The following is a 16,287-nucleotide window of genomic DNA, read 5'->3' on the forward strand; positions in this document are numbered from 1 at the left end:
ATGAGCAAAAATGAATCATCGCGGAACCATCCAGTACCCCTGTCCAACTGGCCCATTTCGCAATCTGAAATTAACTCTCAACTTCCATCATCTAAATCCCACTGCTTGTTTCGACACACGTCCATTCCTGACAACTAAAGGTTAAAATTGTATTATGAAATGGAATAGTGGTTATTGTATTCCCATCGCGCAGCCCAAGATGGTATGGTTACATGCCCCTGTCGGCCCGGATGTCCCGGAGATTCCTGGTTCAATTACCATGTGCGGCTTGCATCCGAACACGAGATTCTCCGCCATCTATCTGCCGTGGGGTTTGGAAGAGCCGGCCTGCTATCTGCATGGCCAGGCGGTAACGACAAGACATACTAGATGCTGCCATTCGCAGCAATAAGTACGAGTGGACGTGCCCCTATCCCTGGTAGAGGGATACGGAGCGTTTTCGGTGGAGTAGTGCAAAGCCGATACAATATGTGTGATGCAAAATTTCGTTACCGCCTTCTTGGACACTTGAGTTGGGAGCCCCGAGACATGGTTCTTCGATGAGGACGTATCTCCATAGTCTCCCACGCCCGCACCTAGAACAACTTAAAGTGGGTTATATCCTTCACGGGTGTTTCTCTCATCCGAAATGCTGTTTACAAGACGTTTTCTTGACATTTTCTTCAGATCCACATATGTACCTTCTCCTAGTGGACCAAGAACTGGATTCTCAAGCGATGCTACTACTGGAAGCTTACAGGAGTCAGCTGGAACCCTCCCGACATTCGTTTTCTACAACGTGACCCACTCTAACTACAATATCTCCCCGTTTGTCATCTGCTAGCACTGTGCATCCACTTATGATAAACGATCCCACAACGTATGACAGAAATTAGTAGGGGTTGGACGGCTTACCCCAGCCCATCATTGAGCGGGCCTAGATGTTCTCGCACAAGCCTCAGGAACCCTTTGCCGGATTTGGGCGGAGTAACCCAACACCGGCATTATAGTGGAGTGACATGTGATCGGTTAGGTTGGACCTGTGGTACCTACCTTAGGTACTGTAGTTATAGTATCTAGGGGAGATTGAGGCGGACACGTTATTGTATCGCGAGGCTCGTGAAACCATTAGTATTGATAACGGAAGACTACAAATGCTCTCAGACTCCGTTGTTACTGGCGCTAAGGATTGGATGATATCAGGTATAAGTCTGAAGCCGTAATTAATGGCTTTTTAGAATATCACTCCACCATGCTTCAGCAGAGCATAGCGGAAAGACCTGACGTTGTTCCGGGTAATCACCACCTCGAATTGACGGGACCGACGATAGGACAGATAGTTAGGCACACCACTAGAGCAGTGCTGTCTACCTATCTTACCTAAGGCTGCTGGAGCCGAACGCGAACCCGTAGGTGGCCGGCATCAGAGAGTCTGGGACGAACGGCCCATAACCATTCTTGCCCCACGATAGCCCCAGGATCCCAGCGAGTTGCTTTGCATTGTCGGTATCGCCGTTCGGCGTGTTCCCCATGAAGCTTTGGGCAAGATACATGGGGTGATGGGACGAGCATGTCAGCAGTGTTGCAATTGCCTGGATTGGAGAATTTGATTAGCGAGAGACGTTTGCAAAACATGAAGTCGTTGAATTACTTACCTTGCCAGTATGGCCTGACGCTAGACTCAGGGGCCACAGCGCTGGGTTTACGGCCATGGCAGAGCTCAAGGCGGCGCTGACAGCGTCTGTCGCGACCTTCTGGAAGATGGAGACTCCGTCTAGCATTCTCTGAAGATCGCAACCTTCATTGTGAATCACCTTTTCCAGAAACCTGACGAACCAGGCCAGCAACGACAAGTCGCTGGGTGCCTCGGGATGGGCTGGCTCCTTACACACGATGGCCAACAGCACGATGCTAGCAGAAAGCGGATAGCACAACGCTCTCCTAAGGCCGTGTTAGTCAGGGTAATAACTAGACGAAGTGATCCAGGCGGTCGGAATGGGATCCTTACCAAAGATCCGCAAACGGTCGGGCGGGAAAGGGAAACTGCGACATGACGCATATAGTGGCTCTGGCGGCGGCTCTGACGGCGCGTTTGTGACCACTCGTACCGTCCTGGATAGGACCAACGGCCTGGGGTGACTGTAGCATTTGCGCTGTGCTGTGCCGCACAGAGGCCCAGCAGATCATGGACAGGCTGTTATAATACACCAAGTGTAACATTGCGACTGACACGTCCGTCATCTGGTCGCTGCTAGCACTATCGGGCTGGTCCCGCCAGTCTGGACGAAAGTCTTGCGGGACTCGGAGACTCCATGCCTCAAGTTCCGACTCCAGGGCAGAGAGGTCGGTCTGCACGGGGGTGATGAGCTGGGCTCCGATTCGTCGCTGGATTCCAGCAAGCTCCGCTCTGAGTCTGAAGATTATGTCCCGCCGGCCCTCGCCTACCGGAAGATCCATCAGAATGTTTTGATCGGCATGCATGGGCGGCAACCCGGTATTTACCGTCATATCCATGTCGAGAATGAAGGCAGCCCAGAGAAGTCGGCTCTGATTCTCCTCTTCGACTGGCGACGAAATGCCCTCCGGTATAGTTCTCACATGTAGGCCGGCCGAGTGTTGCATTCTGATGGCGATCGACAACAGGACCGCCGTTGTCCGCGTGTCTGCTGACTGCCGCATGAACATGACCATGGCCAAGACGGCTTGTGCTGCACCGAGACTATCTCCGTGGATGATAAGTTCGGGAAGAACAGCGTAGGCGTTCCGGAAGAAACCCCAAGAGAATACAGCCATCTCATGAAAAGAACTGTTGAGCCGTGGCTTGAAGTGAATGGCGCTGGCGATGATGGCGTTGGTGACGCCCTGCCACCAGGCGTCGGGCAAGCTGACTGCATCCAGGCGCCTGATTCGGTCGAGAAACCAGGGTATTCGCAGGAACGGGAGCTCTGCACACACGTCGTCGAAGAACGTCTCGATTAGCCACAAATCCGATGCTTCTACAGTCAAGGGCGAGAACGCTATCCTGTTGAGCGTCCTAGTGCATTCTTCCCGCTGCCGAACTGTGAAACGATCAGGTATCTGGTAGGAGGGAACCATCAACCTCCTGGGGAACGATGTGCCCTTTAGGGCGGGAGTCCCAGAACTACCACGGGCATCCGACAGCGGCTCGGGGCCCCTTGAAATTGTGCCTGACAGACCCCTCCTCGACTCCTGCTGGAGCTTGGACTCCAACGTAACCAACCGCTCCTCGAGCGCCTCAATCCGCCGTTTGCTGCGCACAGTTATTTTGTTAGTACAGCCGTTCACTCTACTTCAGAATGACATTGTTGCTGTACCTCTTTCCAGGTCCGCGCATTTTCCGGGTGGCAGGGTAGACGCAATGATGGCCCCGATCTGCACAGGGAGAGCAAGTGGGCATCTGACCGTCGCATCGCATCTTTCCTGTCCGACATCGCGTGCATGCCTGAGGGACCCTTGACCCCCGTGCTCTTCCCGCCGGTTGAGTGTCTCGAATCGTTTCGGACTCGGGCGGTTCGGCGGAGGACTGGCGATGAGACATTATGGTAAATCCGAGGGGCGGTGGCCTGGCAAGTTGTTTGGAAATTCCAATGATGACGTGAGATGCGTCCTTCAAGTTCAGGCGCAGAATGTCTCCGGCCGCGGACGGATGCAAATTGGTTCCGGGGTTGCGAACTGCCCTGCATCGTTGCCGAGCATCAGCAACGCCGGCACATTGATTAATAAGCTTGGCTCCGACCCGGAACCAATCTGCATCCGGATCGATAATGCTCGCGCGTGCGCGGCTGGATGGGCTCTGATGTAAGTGAAGAGAGACATAGTACGATCGTCGGCAACGAGGAGCATAAAAGCCATGGATACTCCCGACAATTTCTGCTATCAACTCAACAGAGCCAGCCGATCGAGCGTCCCGACCTTCAACAGTACCGAGATCGAATCCAAAAGCGCCAAGCAATCGTCGACTTGATTATAAATCAGTAGCCCTCCACCATCATGGCAATCGTTACAGTCGCAGGTGGTACGGGTAGCGTTGGCCGCGCCATCGTTGATGCCATTTTGGCCACCGGGAAGCATGATGTCAAGATCCTTTCTCGAAAGGTAGGTATTGAACCCGATGGCGCTTCCAAGCCCCCACCCTCCAGCGGCGTGCCCGTTAAGATGTATTGCGTTATCTGACAATCAATCAGCCCAACCCCGATCTTGAGGTAGAGATCGGCGTGCCCATTGTGCCGGTCGACTATTCCGACGTCGGTGCTGTCGTGAAAGTACTCGAGGACAACAATATCGACACCGTGGTTTCAGGCATCGCCATGCATAGCCCTGACGGCAGTGTGCCGAAAGAGATCGAGCTGATCCGAGCTGCGGATCTGTCCAAGACCACTAGGCGACTTATCTCGAGCGATTGGGGCGTACCCCTCAAGGACGAGTAAGTCGGCATTTCCACGTTTGCTTCGTTCACGCCCGGGTCGGGTAGCTTACCCACATACTGCACACAGGCACATCGGCATGATCCCGTCGGTGATCCACAAGGTTAATGCCCAGAAAGAACTGCAAAAGACGAAGAACCTCGAATATACCGTCGTCTATAATGGTTACTTCATGGACTACTGGGGTTTCCCTGGCGTGAAGTCGTACTTGGCCCGGACTCCATTAGTGTTCTGGTTAGACATCCCCAACAACGCGGCGACCATTCCGGGGTCCGGTAACACGCACATTATTTTCACCCACACTAGCGACGTGGGTAAATTTGTTGCTGCAAGCTTGGATCTTCCGAAGTGGGAGCCCGAGACGTTCGTCTTCGGTGACAGAGTGACGTGGAATGAGTTTCTCCACTCGGCCGAGGAGGCCAGAGGTAGCGCATTCCCCACGCATTCCCCATGTTTGTCCCATGCTGACACGGTACAGGGACTGAGTTCAACACTGTCTATGACAGCAAGGAGAAACTGAAGTTGGGCCAAATCACCGAACTCCCCGGCCAGGCCTCCCTGTACGAGTTCTTTCCTAAGCCATTCCTGCAGGCCGTGGGTGCCGCTTTTGGCCTGTGGTTTGACGAGGGCGTCTTTGACTTGAAGCCCGCAAAGTTCTTGAACGAGACATTCCCGGAGATCCAGCCGCTGAAGGTTAAGGAGTTACTGGACAAGGCATGGAAAAAATCCTAGACTAGGTTGGGAATCTGGCACCACTGAAGGCCAACACTCTTGTAGATTGTTATCAAATTAATACGTCTCTGCTTTCCCTGGTAGTGCAGAGGGACTCCTCGGACTTCAACGTTATAAGTACACCTCTTGCAAGCTTTGTGAACTTGATCAAGTCAACGTATGGTAACCGATTATATAAGATAGCCTTTACGATCAGTTTCACACACAGAGTCCTTGAATGTTACCGGCATGGTTGACGGGCATTGATATAATATTGGAACGGATTAGTGATCATATGATGTGATGTGTAATTAATGGAAGTATGGGTTGAGGATCGTATTGGTAGTTATACAAGATCGAATTTCTCCGGCTTTGACGATATACATATAGAATACGCATGAAAAGCCCCTGTAGAACGCAATACCCCGCCCGCATTGATGAACACTGGCTAACATTAAACCTTATCTATCACTAAGATCGTCGTCGAACCCAACATGAGTGATACTTTACTGCCACGATTTAGAAAGAATCCATGACCAACTAGCAACACCAAGTCGTCTAACCCAGGTTAAAGATGATCCCATATTAAACGGCATGCTCGGAGCGTGAACCCATCTGAAGGAGCTTCATCATCTGTAGCAAGTGTGCAGGTTACGAAGTTGCCATCTCGCAAGCATGTCCCAATTCATCCCCAGGTACCGCCGCCGCCGCCCCTACCCCCCCTGTGCTGCGCCGATAGCCGCCAGTCGTCCTTGCCAGCAAACTTGTTGTACAGGGGCTCTATCCGCTCTTGTTTACGCCGCTTCGACATACTCCCATTCGTCCCCGCCAACCTAAAGAAGGTTGGCGCTGCATCAACGAGCCATTTTGGTTCGATGCTTGTCGTCCAGTGCATGTACTCGCGTAACGTAAGAACAAGCCCGTGATAGATTACCCACTCGGCCTGTTTCCCAAACAGTGCCGATGAAGGGTGCATATACACCTGAGTGCCCTGAACGATGGTTTTGTAGCACCCGGTCCCAGCCTCCGTCTCCCTCCGTGCTGCATTACGAAAAACGCCGGCACACAAGGCTCGGTGTACCCGGTCCGTCTCGCGACCACACGAAACAATTGGCTGATGGTAACGCTCCATGACCTTGACGAGCTGTTCCTGCACGTCCTTAGCTTGTCTCATAGATCGTGCCAGGACAAAATTCTCAAAGCACCAAGAGCTTAAGTAGCCGCTTTGCTTCCACGCGTTGTATACGTTTAACAGCGTCAGGTGGTCACCGTGCAGGTCGTGGAATTTGGCCTTCTTTTGATCGGCCTTTACCTGCCTTTACTTCGGTCGGTAGAAAATGTTAGGCAAGTTTAACATGGCCACAATAGACAGGATCTCGTCCGAGCACCCTAGCTCACCGGCCACAATCAAGACTTTAGCGAGCGACGACTCGAGATGGAAGTCGGCTATTCTGCGTCCGAGTCGTGTCAGGATTCCCTTATCATCGAGAGCACCTAATGCATAAAGCTCTTGAAGGGCAGCCCGCATCGTGTTGGCGGGGGGCGGATCCATGAAGTCAAAGCGCAAGAGATCGTTGATCCCCATTGCCTTGAGCATAAGGATCGTTGTGCAGACGTTCTGGCGTTGAATAGCGGGGATAGGTGAAGGTAGCATCTCGGACTGGTATACTGCTTCCGTATAGAGCCTGAAGCATTTACCTGGCCCGGTCCGGCCAGCACGGCCGGCTCGCTGGTTAGCTTGCCCTTGCGGGATGGGTGTGACGATGAGCGAGTCCATCCCCAGCTTCGGGTCATAGGCGTCTTGCTTGACAAAAGCCTGGATCTACCACGTAGTAGATATTGTCGATAGTAATGGATGTTTCGGCAATATTGGTGGCAATAACCACCTTTCGACCACCTGGAGGAGCAGGTTCAAAGATGCGGTTCTGCATCTCGGGAGGCAGCGCCGCATACATAGGAAGGATAATGAGCTCCGGGACGCCTGGTCCTAATGCCTTCATCCGTTCAGACAGGACCTCGCAGGAGGTATCGATTTCTTCCTGTCCCGTCAAAAACAAGAGGATATCACCAGATGGCTCCGTGAGGTGAATTTCCATGACAGTGGTGAGAGCAGCATCGAGATAGTCCGGCTCGGGCTCCCGGGAATACAACATTTCGACGGGGAATGTACGCCCAGGGATGGTAAAGATCGGAGCGTTGTTGAAGTAGCATGAGAACTTCTCGGCATCTAAAGTAGCGGACGTGGTGATTACCTTTAGGTCCGGCCGCTTCTTTAACGTCCTTTTCAACAACGCGAAGAGAACGTCTGTAGCGATAGTCCGTTCATGTGCCTCGTCAAGCATGATGACGGAGTACTTCTTGAGATCCGGGTCTAGCAGGACCTCTCATTGAAGTGTGCCGTCCGTCATGAACTTGATCTTGGTGGCTTGGCTCGTGCAGTCCTCGAACCGAATCGAATAGCCAACTTCCTCGCCCAGAATACAACCGACCTTTTCAACTACGCGTTTGGCCACCGACATGGCAGCCACGCGTCGAGGCTGCGTACACCCAATGATGCCGTTGCTTGCGAAACCAGCCTCGGCCAGGTATTGTGTTAACTGTGTCGTCTTGCCCGACCCAGTCTCGCCGACAACGACGAGGATTTGATTTTGTCGTATAGCGCCAATCAGTTGATCACGGAAGGCGAAGATCGGAAGGGATTCCCGCTGCTGTTTGATCGTCATATCTGTCCTCTTTCCAGATAACCGATCCTGTGGTTGGACCACAAGGTTCCGGCTCGGGATGCTATCGGCATCTGTGGTCCTGACCTTGGCGCTTCCTATATCGCTGGTGAACTTGGGTTGGTCCTGCTCCTCCATCGAATCGTTCCACCGGTTCGAAGGGTCAAGGTTGTTCTTTCCAGTCGCTTCGGCAGCCGCTTCAGCCTGTTGATGCCGCAGCTCGGCCCTCTCTCTGACCAACGCAGCCCCAGACATGGCAGCCCGATTCAACGACCCGTCCGGAGCCTTCACGACACGGATGGGCGATAATTCGAGAGACTGCCTGGTTTGACCAACGAGGAATGGCGGCTCCTCTTCCCTGACCTCAATGTCAAGGTTATCTTCTAACTCCATCTCACCGTCACCCCTGAGCGCTGCGTTGTGATCATGTAAGTCGGGGAAGTCTGAGGCTTTCGCAACTCCAGATGCGACAAGTTGGCGAATCTCCCACCGCTCAGGGGACGTCATTCTCCTCTCCTGTCTTAGCACAGAATTAGGCTTTTGGAACCCGAGATCGGTCTGTCCGTTTCTGCCTCCCCCTAGAGGCATCATATTAGCACCGGAACCGAAGTTCAGGTGGGGTGCAAGGTCCCATCCCGTGTCTTGGTCAATGTCCTTCATCGACAATCCAATTCGCGCCCCATCTATGCTGATGACCTTGACCTTGACGGGTGTCCGTGTTCGACCGAATCCGCTGGGTGATTGCGCCCGTCTGCCAGCCGCGAAATGTGAACGAGGCCCCTCAAGTTGCCGCTGACGCCGTGGATGTTCACGAATACGCCAAAGTTCTTGATTCCCGTCACATTTCCATCGTAAATTCCGTATAGAATAGGGGATTCGTCCACCTCTGTCGGTGGCCGGCGGGATATTCGTTCGTCCTCTTGGTGGTCGTCCCCCTCGCGACCTTGTCGATTGCACTGTTGCCTGTCTGCCACTGGCACGCGGTGAATGCCGCCGTCATACGACCTGCACCTAGGCCTGTCGCGATGCGAAACACCGCTTCTCGAGCGTCGCTTTCCCCGTGTTGGCGGACTCCTGCTTTGACTACGACTGCGTCCACGTTTCTGCATTTGTGATTTATTGTTGCAGGCCTTTAACTCCAAGGCTTCCAGCTCGTTGAATGCGTCATCGACAGAATCGGAGGCTGGTGCATTATCTGGTAGGGCCAAACCGGAGAAGACTCGGGTATTCTCGACGATGGTAGCCGTCTTCGCCTTCATGGACGGATGCATCATCCGAACCAGTCGATCGATGCTCTCGAGCAGGCTCGGAGGGAGGGAGTCGCCGCCCGCTCTAGTCATGTTCCGTTCGAACATCTCGAATGTGTCGGAATCGAGTCGTTGGGCGATGATGAACTCTGCGAGATTCTTGTCGACGACCCCGAGGTGATTTTGGAGCTCGGAGACCACCTTCCTCACGAGACCAACGAGCTCAAGATCAAAAAGGTGGTCCATGTTGAATGAGAACTGCCTAAGATCGTAATGGCACCTGTGGAAGGGCGTGATCGCTGCAAGACCCAGAAACCCAGGCGACGAGGTGGAGTCAGTGGGAACACAGCCGAACCTTTCCGGTGGGGCCTAAGATCCAGCCATCTGGGTTACCTAACCCATCTCTTCACGGCTGATAATGAAATATACAGTATATGTACAGTATTGTGTAGTACTGCACCGTAGGAAGTTTCATACACATTCTCAGCTTGGGCAGGGACCCGCTGTCAGAGCCTACGAGACCGTTGCCCGTGTTTGGATTATCAATCAACTAAACGCAACGCAATTAGCCAAACGAGGACAAGTACTCGGCTCTATTCATATGTCCTGTGGTTGGCTGAAATGGAGCGTGGGTGCAGGCTGCGGTGAGGGGCTGCGTTAGGTGTAAGGTTGGGTGCTTATATACTGTACTTGCGGCCGACCCGCGAATCTACAGGGGCCTTGGTGCCTTTCCTTGCACTTGAGCCTCCGCCCCGCCTTGAGCAATAAAACCAAACATTCCTCATCCTTTCAAGGTTCGACTTTCCGCCACGACAACGCTTCTCCGTATTTTACTCGCCCTGCTGTCATGGACGCGGATTCTACCAATGAAGACGAGCGTTCTCAAATCCTACAAGACACACTCCACCAGATCTCATCGAGGGTAGCCGGTGCGAACGCCGGATGCTGCATCATCTGTCTTAGCGACTTGGCTGAACAATGCGAAGCACGGCCCTGCCGGCATAACCATTTCGATTATCTGTGTCTGGTCACATGGCTGGAAACTCGAGCGACTTGTCCGCTATGCAAGAGCGACATCTCGGGAAGTCCGATACGATCTAGGCGAGGATGGGAAGCACGGAAAATCCTACAAAGTCCGCGAACAGTTTAGCGGCCGAACTGAAGGAGGCCTACACGACGCTGCTTCGCGTCCCGGGCCTCGAAACAGCAGCAATCCTAGCCGCCTGGCTCGACCGCGGCCATACGAGGACGAGGCTATCCGGAGACGACGGCTGATCTACCAATATAAACTTTACTCTCCCCACGTGGGTTCCAATAATCGACAGCCCACAAAATCGAGGTACAAGGAGCTGTCGCCAAAACTCTTCGTCACGGACCCGGAGCTCGTATCCCGAGCCAGAACGTGGCTACGCCGCGAACTGCGCGTCTTCCAATTTCTCTACGAGGAGGAAAACGATGATTCCCCACATGACCGCGATCCCGTTCGCAGACGCAGACCCTGTAAGGCAGAGTTCTTGCTAGAATACATCATCGCCATCCTCAAGTCCATGGACATGCAGGGCAGTGCCGGCCAGGCCGAGGAAATGGTCCAGGAGTTTCTCGGTCGCGGTAACACCCGGCTCTTTCTACACGAGCTGAGGGCTTGGCTCAGAAGCCCTTGCAAATCGTTAAGTGAATGGGACCACGCTGTCCAGTATAAGGGCGGGAACGTTTTGCGTCGGATATCGCAAGAGTGTGGGGAGGGAACAACCAAGAATGACGATGCCCATCCAGAATGGCCAACGCCATCCCGACACGAACCTTTGGTACCGCCATCTCGACTTGTGATGGAATAAATAACAACGCAACTTTAGTCTCTATTGCCTAGGGTATCTCCAGATTGCATGTTGTGTAATGGGTAATGCCAATGTAATTGTATGTAACAAACCAGGCTCCTAAGTCTCGGCGAGCTGTTGGCCAACTTGGTCAGTAACCCGTTATGGATTTCCTACCGCGAAGTACTGCCTTCTTCTGGGTGCAGAATGTGCAATGTAGTGCTCACAATCCCTACTGTGTGGAGTTTTTTTTTTTTTTTCCTCGTCTGGTTTTTTTCTCCTGCTTGGAGTCCTAGGTGGCAAGAAAGCACTAGTGCACCAGACACTTGGAGTGTACTGAAGAGCACAAGTTGCAACTCTCCTCCAAGGCATTACTTGGGCACGTGGTGCTCAAGACACCACGGAGGACTGACGACGGGGTTGGTTAAGACAGTTATTCATCGAGACACGCGATGCTTCAATCTGGCCTGGAACTACCGCAACCCTGTGATTTCCTGCTTCCATCTCTGCGCATCTGGCGTCTCCCTTCCTTGGTTTGCCCCATAACAACGTTCGATTCCCGAGCGCTCTAACACTCTTTCTTCCCACAATAAGAAACAAGCCCGTCCACCGTGCTTCAAGCTGCAGCTCAACAGGTCGTCCATGCAACAAGTCTGCAGTAGTTATTGGTATTAGCATTCTGATTCAAGTCCGTTAAAATAAGGCACAATACTCCATACCATATTGTAGGTGTATGGGGGATGATCGACGAGGGCTCAGGTGTATCAGAGAGATTTGAGTCTGTGTCTTTATTCATAAGAGGAAGAGCTTTTTGGTGTCTCTGGAGAGAGCAAACATTGTCGAACATATGATGTATTGCATCCCTTTTATACTTCGTCAACACCACAGTCGGGCCAGACGCTCGATGCCACCGCTGCCAAAGAGCAACAACTGACACCTAACCAACGATCACAGCCTGGCCGGACAAGGCAATGCCCGAGAGTCATAAACGCAGCAATCATTGGTGGGTGTACTGCATTGGACTGTTCTTGCTAGGTAATATCCGCACGGTGATCTCCTGACCCTGATATGTGAAATGCTAACAGTTAAACCTACTGCAATCATTGGCTGCTCTGGTTGTTTTTGCAATCAGTGTGCCGCTCTTTCAGGAGTACTAGTATCTCCTGGAAAAGCTTGTTGTGTGAGTGGGAAGGAGGAGACTAGCCACCCTGGGAACCGACAGGAAAGGGCTCACAGCCGTGGTTCGCCATGAAAGTACTCGAGACAGGAGAACTCCGTAGCTTCCTGCGCTGCTCTGGATAAGAGCCTAGCAAACCGACTGAGCGTTTCAAAGAGGTGTTTATGTGTGCGCCTTTCCTCACGTCCGAGAGGTACCTTATTGACGGTTGGGTTTGCACGACACCTTCAAAGACGAAGATACCCTACCAATACTCATGGTCATGATTCGTTACTGGATAACCTCGATTGGGATCAATGAACGTCACTCCCCATTGAGAGATATGATTGATTCGGCTTGCCTTCCTAACTGGGAACCTGGAAGTTTGTGTTTTCTCGTCCGTAAACCCACCAGAACGGCGCCTCCCTGCATATGACCAACGAAATGTGATAGCACCCAACACCACAACTAGATTGTGATAGTAACATACATGTACGGCAACATTTGCAAGCTTCTGCACAAGCAGCTGCTGTGTTGCTAGCTGGTTCCGAAACGCGAAAGTCTTAAGCTGGCTCGTCACAAGTATTCAGAGCCCGCAAGTCTTCGCATAGAAGGATTTGGCGCTGTGTCAGAGGGTTTCTCGCTCCCTTTTCCCATCGACCATCGAGTCTCCCAGCTTCAAAATCAATCCCAGCTTGGCAAGACCAGACAAGCATCGGTGAGTGCGGAACAATCCCGCGCTGCAAGGCAGCTAATATTTAAAGAAAGTCACTGCCATGGTCGGTAACATAATGCCCCTTTCTCGCTGTGATCGGAGGCCCGATGACACCTCGACAAGAGTTGCTTGTTCTCCAATGTTCAGATGCGCCACCCGGTCCCGACAGAACGGTAGCACAGTGCGAAGGCTCATGATTTTGCGCAGGTCATGTACCAACATATTGTCGTTTGTTGGGACTCGGCAGCTTCTCGGCACCACGCCAACATCGATCTGGTTTGGACAGTCCAAAGTTAAATTACAGCAGCGCTCTGGCGCTCGATTTGGAAGACGCTGGGCAAGTCACTGCTGTACACAACCGCGTACCATCCATCAACAGACGGCCAAAGCGAGCGAATGATCCAAATGGTCGAATCGGCACTGAGATATTATTACATTCAATCGATGGGAAAACTTCCCCATCAATGGCCGAACGTCATCCCACACCTGCAATTCGAACACAACAACGCCCGATCAGTCTGGCAAATTGCCGAACGATCATTAAAGGATTCAACCCAACCAGCGTCATGGCCCGAAAAACCGTCATCAGAGACCTCGATCTTCCACTTACCAGAATCGAAGCGCACGACGCCATCGCGATCGCGTCCATGACGACGAAATACCACTACGATCGACGACATCGGGGGAGTTACAAACGCCCCTTGAGTTTGCTCGGGGGAGCTTATGTGTGGAACTCGCCTAGACATATTGAGTCGCTCGATGCCTTGCATGGAAGCCTATTTGTCCTCGACAGTGCTGCATTCTTGTCCCTCCCCTGGGCCACAACCCCGAACTGCTTCGCCCCTGCTAGCGTACTACACCGGCCAATAGTTACCTATGTTTCAGTGTTTCCGCCTCTTGGCCGAGCTGTGCTTTGACGGCGGGTTGCAGCACCGGTTGTCCCAAAGCCCCTGGGATGCAATATGCGCACTATGAAGGACTTGGACGCTCACTGAGCCGGATGAGCGGGGTAGCTAGCCGGGAACATGAGTAAGGGGCAACCGGGGGTTTAAGGAAAAGCCATATCTTTCACAGTCGACACCTTTTCGAGCTAATTGGGGAAAATGACGGATGGTGAAACATATCTCATGGTAGGGTCATTGGACCATTCGACTCTGTTGACTCCCTTCCTCTCCCTCCTAACCCCAACTTCCACGCTTTCTGCCGCATTCAACGACAACACATATGAACCCACGCTAAGAAGCACATGCCCCCAGCCCATTTGCCGGAGCCACTTGGATCCAGCGCTGCCAGGTTTTGTTGTGCTTTTCTATGCAGGATAGTTCTGCAGTTGCGGTTTTCCGCCCTCTAGGCTCTTTGATTGAGCAGTTGGTCGTGCAATTTAGCTGGTGCAATTTAACCGTGCAGTATAGTTGCAATTTTTAATGCTGCTGTGCCATCTCTTTTTCCGCATTTTGGACATTGGTGGCAGCGGTGCTTGCCAATGACACTTGGTTACGACCCGAGATTATCCAAAGGTGTTGAGGGTGAGGACACGGCACAGAGCGTGCCATAAAGAGTCAAATAGTTGTGACATGTGGGTGTGGCAGGCAGATGATGCCCTCCTTCACTGGTCCACCACAGGCATCTTCGCAATTTCGAACCAAAGTCTGTTTAATATCTAACACATAGCCTCATTACCCCGGCTGAGAGGTTGCGGTGGCTTGTAAAGTTGTTGTGACCCGAACATTGCAGAGTATATATCTAAGCATTTGCCTTCAGAATAAGTCTTTAGACTTTACGAAGTTTTTGTTCTCCCATAGTAATGAGCTCTATATAGAAAAGGACGACATTCTCAATTGGTAATTATAGGTCTACTAAAAATGGATACTATATAACGGATATGTTGAAGTTTGTTCTTCAAGCTGCATCTAATAATGAAGTAACTTATCTACCTAGATATCTACGGGAATAGCGCCGTTATGGTTGATGTTGCATAATGGCCCAGAATGTCACGAACGGGAACTAATTTGTACCAGCCTGGTTTGAAAATTGTGGTTTGTGGGCTCGGGTTGAAGACTGCTAACTGTGCTCCTGTGATATGCACCGGGTCGGGCATCAACGCCTCGTACGAAAAGAGCTCCGTCACCACTACCCGGAGGTAATTAGCACGTGATGGGCTGCCCTAACCTACTTTACTGCGAATATCACAATGTAAGTGACACAGGCATACGGCCTCAATAAGGTATTAGGCATTTCTGGGCGCGCCCTAGGGGCAGAAGTTCTATGTGCGTAGTACTGAGACGCGCTCTCACTTGTGTCACTGTATTCATGCTGCTACCTATCCCCACTAACAGTACTGATTTGAAACTTACAACGAGTGTCCCGAATCTCAAGAGCATGCTCTCCCGTTTCCGCGGATGTGTCCCTACATAACCCGCGTTGATAAACGAGTGACTAAAGACTAAACTGGCGAAATTGCCAACACAGCTGACGAAACCTGAGTGCATTATCTGACCAGGGCCGCCCCGAGCACGTTAGGGTACGGTGATAAGCTTGCCCCTGGCCAGACCTCGAACCCAACCACACCTTAGCCACCGCACGGGCCGTTGCGGTTGGCGCAGCTGATCCGGCGCCCGTAAGTGCAGCAAGCACCGCCAGAACCGCACTGGTAGACCCAGTCCAGGCAGGATCCCGACGTGCACTCGGGAATGGCATTCAATGGGCTAACGCAGTAACCGCACCACAGACCCCGAGCGCTGCTATGGCAGGGGCAAGTGCTATGGCTGTTGCATTGACGGGGGAGGAGGCCTACGAAGAGAAGAGAAGGTAGAAGTGAGTCCGATCAAACTTCATTTGTATAGTCAGACAGATGGCAGGCACTTACCCATGCGGTTGTTGTGAGGTGACAGGTTGACAGTACGACCCTCCTTCTCGTGGGCGTCAATCCTGGCGTCCAGGATGGGCGCGTCGTCGAAAGGCTCGGGCTCGGGGGTGCGAGCCTTGACTTCGGCCTCCGCCGCTTTTAAATTGTCGGAGGGCAGGGCAATGGCGAGGGCCGCCAGGGCCAGAATGGCTTGGAGGATGCGCATCTTTCTGTCTCAAGGCTCACTTGGCTGACAGATTGAATCGAGCTCTTCTTTGCTGTTGTGTTGAGACACGTGAGGGAATGGAAAGCAAAGTTGAAGTCGAATAGTGCACAGTCTTATACTTTGTCTCCGGGCCTGGGGCCTAGAGGCTCGGTCATGCTTCCTCAATGATGAAGTTAGGCTCGATCTCGATGCTCGACTATTGAATGGGTCTTTGACGCGATTGCAACGGTAAGAACGGGGGATATTTTGTCCCGAAATAGGTTGAAAATTGCGGACGATCCGGATTGTGGGCCCATGAATGGCGTCGAACGCGCCTATGGGAGTCGTCTCCAGGCGCTTGGTACAACTGCGGTCATCCTTCAACACGACCTCAGTCAGCTCATTGTTAAGATTTGGATGGGTAAGAAATTTGTGAGGCGAGCTATAGGC

At 52.4% G+C, this 16,287-nt stretch overlaps 6 protein-coding genes across 6 annotated transcripts; 1 reads left to right on the forward strand and 5 right to left on the reverse strand.

Moving 5' to 3' along the window:
• Positions 1-1,355: 1,355 nt before the first annotated feature.
• MFIFM68171_07129 (Activator of stress genes 1) lies at positions 1,356-3,334 on the reverse strand (the record flags this gene model as incomplete). The annotated part of the gene is made up of 4 exons (XM_071062549.1): positions 1,356-1,571; positions 1,635-1,920; positions 1,988-3,250; positions 3,315-3,334. 4 exons carry the CDS (start codon positions 3,332-3,334, stop codon positions 1,356-1,358), a joined length of 1,785 nt encoding a protein of 594 aa, XP_070918650.1.
• A 656-nt stretch (positions 3,335-3,990) lies between these two features.
• MFIFM68171_07130 (uncharacterized protein) lies at positions 3,991-5,156 on the forward strand (the record flags this gene model as incomplete). Its single annotated transcript, XM_071062550.1, has 4 exons — positions 3,991-4,095; positions 4,185-4,423; positions 4,494-4,849; positions 4,903-5,156. The coding sequence occupies 4 exons, from the start codon at positions 3,991-3,993 to the stop codon at positions 5,154-5,156; spliced, it is 954 nt and encodes a 317-aa protein (XP_070918651.1).
• A 664-nt stretch (positions 5,157-5,820) lies between these two features.
• On the reverse strand, positions 5,821-7,477 carry PRP22_2 (DEAH-box ATP-dependent RNA helicase prp22; the record flags this gene model as incomplete). Its single annotated transcript, XM_071062551.1, has 3 exons — positions 5,821-6,451; positions 6,506-6,957; positions 7,019-7,477. 3 exons carry the CDS (start codon positions 7,475-7,477, stop codon positions 5,821-5,823), a joined length of 1,542 nt encoding a protein of 513 aa, XP_070918652.1.
• A 42-nt stretch (positions 7,478-7,519) lies between these two features.
• PRP22_3 (DEAH-box ATP-dependent RNA helicase prp22) lies at positions 7,520-8,248 on the reverse strand (the record flags this gene model as incomplete). Its single annotated transcript, XM_071062552.1, has 1 exon — positions 7,520-8,248. One exon carries the CDS (start codon positions 8,246-8,248, stop codon positions 7,520-7,522), a length of 729 nt encoding a protein of 242 aa, XP_070918653.1.
• A 290-nt stretch (positions 8,249-8,538) lies between these two features.
• On the reverse strand, positions 8,539-9,348 carry PRP22_4 (DEAH-box ATP-dependent RNA helicase prp22; the record flags this gene model as incomplete). The annotated part of the gene is made up of 1 exon (XM_071062553.1): positions 8,539-9,348. One exon carries the CDS (start codon positions 9,346-9,348, stop codon positions 8,539-8,541), a length of 810 nt encoding a protein of 269 aa, XP_070918654.1.
• Positions 9,349-15,630: 6,282 nt separating this feature from the next.
• MFIFM68171_07134 (uncharacterized protein) lies at positions 15,631-15,858 on the reverse strand (the record flags this gene model as incomplete). The annotated part of the gene is made up of 1 exon (XM_071062554.1): positions 15,631-15,858. The coding sequence occupies one exon, from the start codon at positions 15,856-15,858 to the stop codon at positions 15,631-15,633; it is 228 nt and encodes a 75-aa protein (XP_070918655.1).
• Between the last annotated feature and the right edge of the window lie 429 nt (positions 15,859-16,287).

The sequence above is a fragment of the Madurella fahalii genome, assembly GCF_045866475.1.
Source record: "Madurella fahalii IFM 68171 DNA, scaffold_4, whole genome shotgun sequence".
NCBI lineage: Eukaryota > Fungi > Ascomycota > Sordariomycetes > Sordariales > Madurella > Madurella fahalii.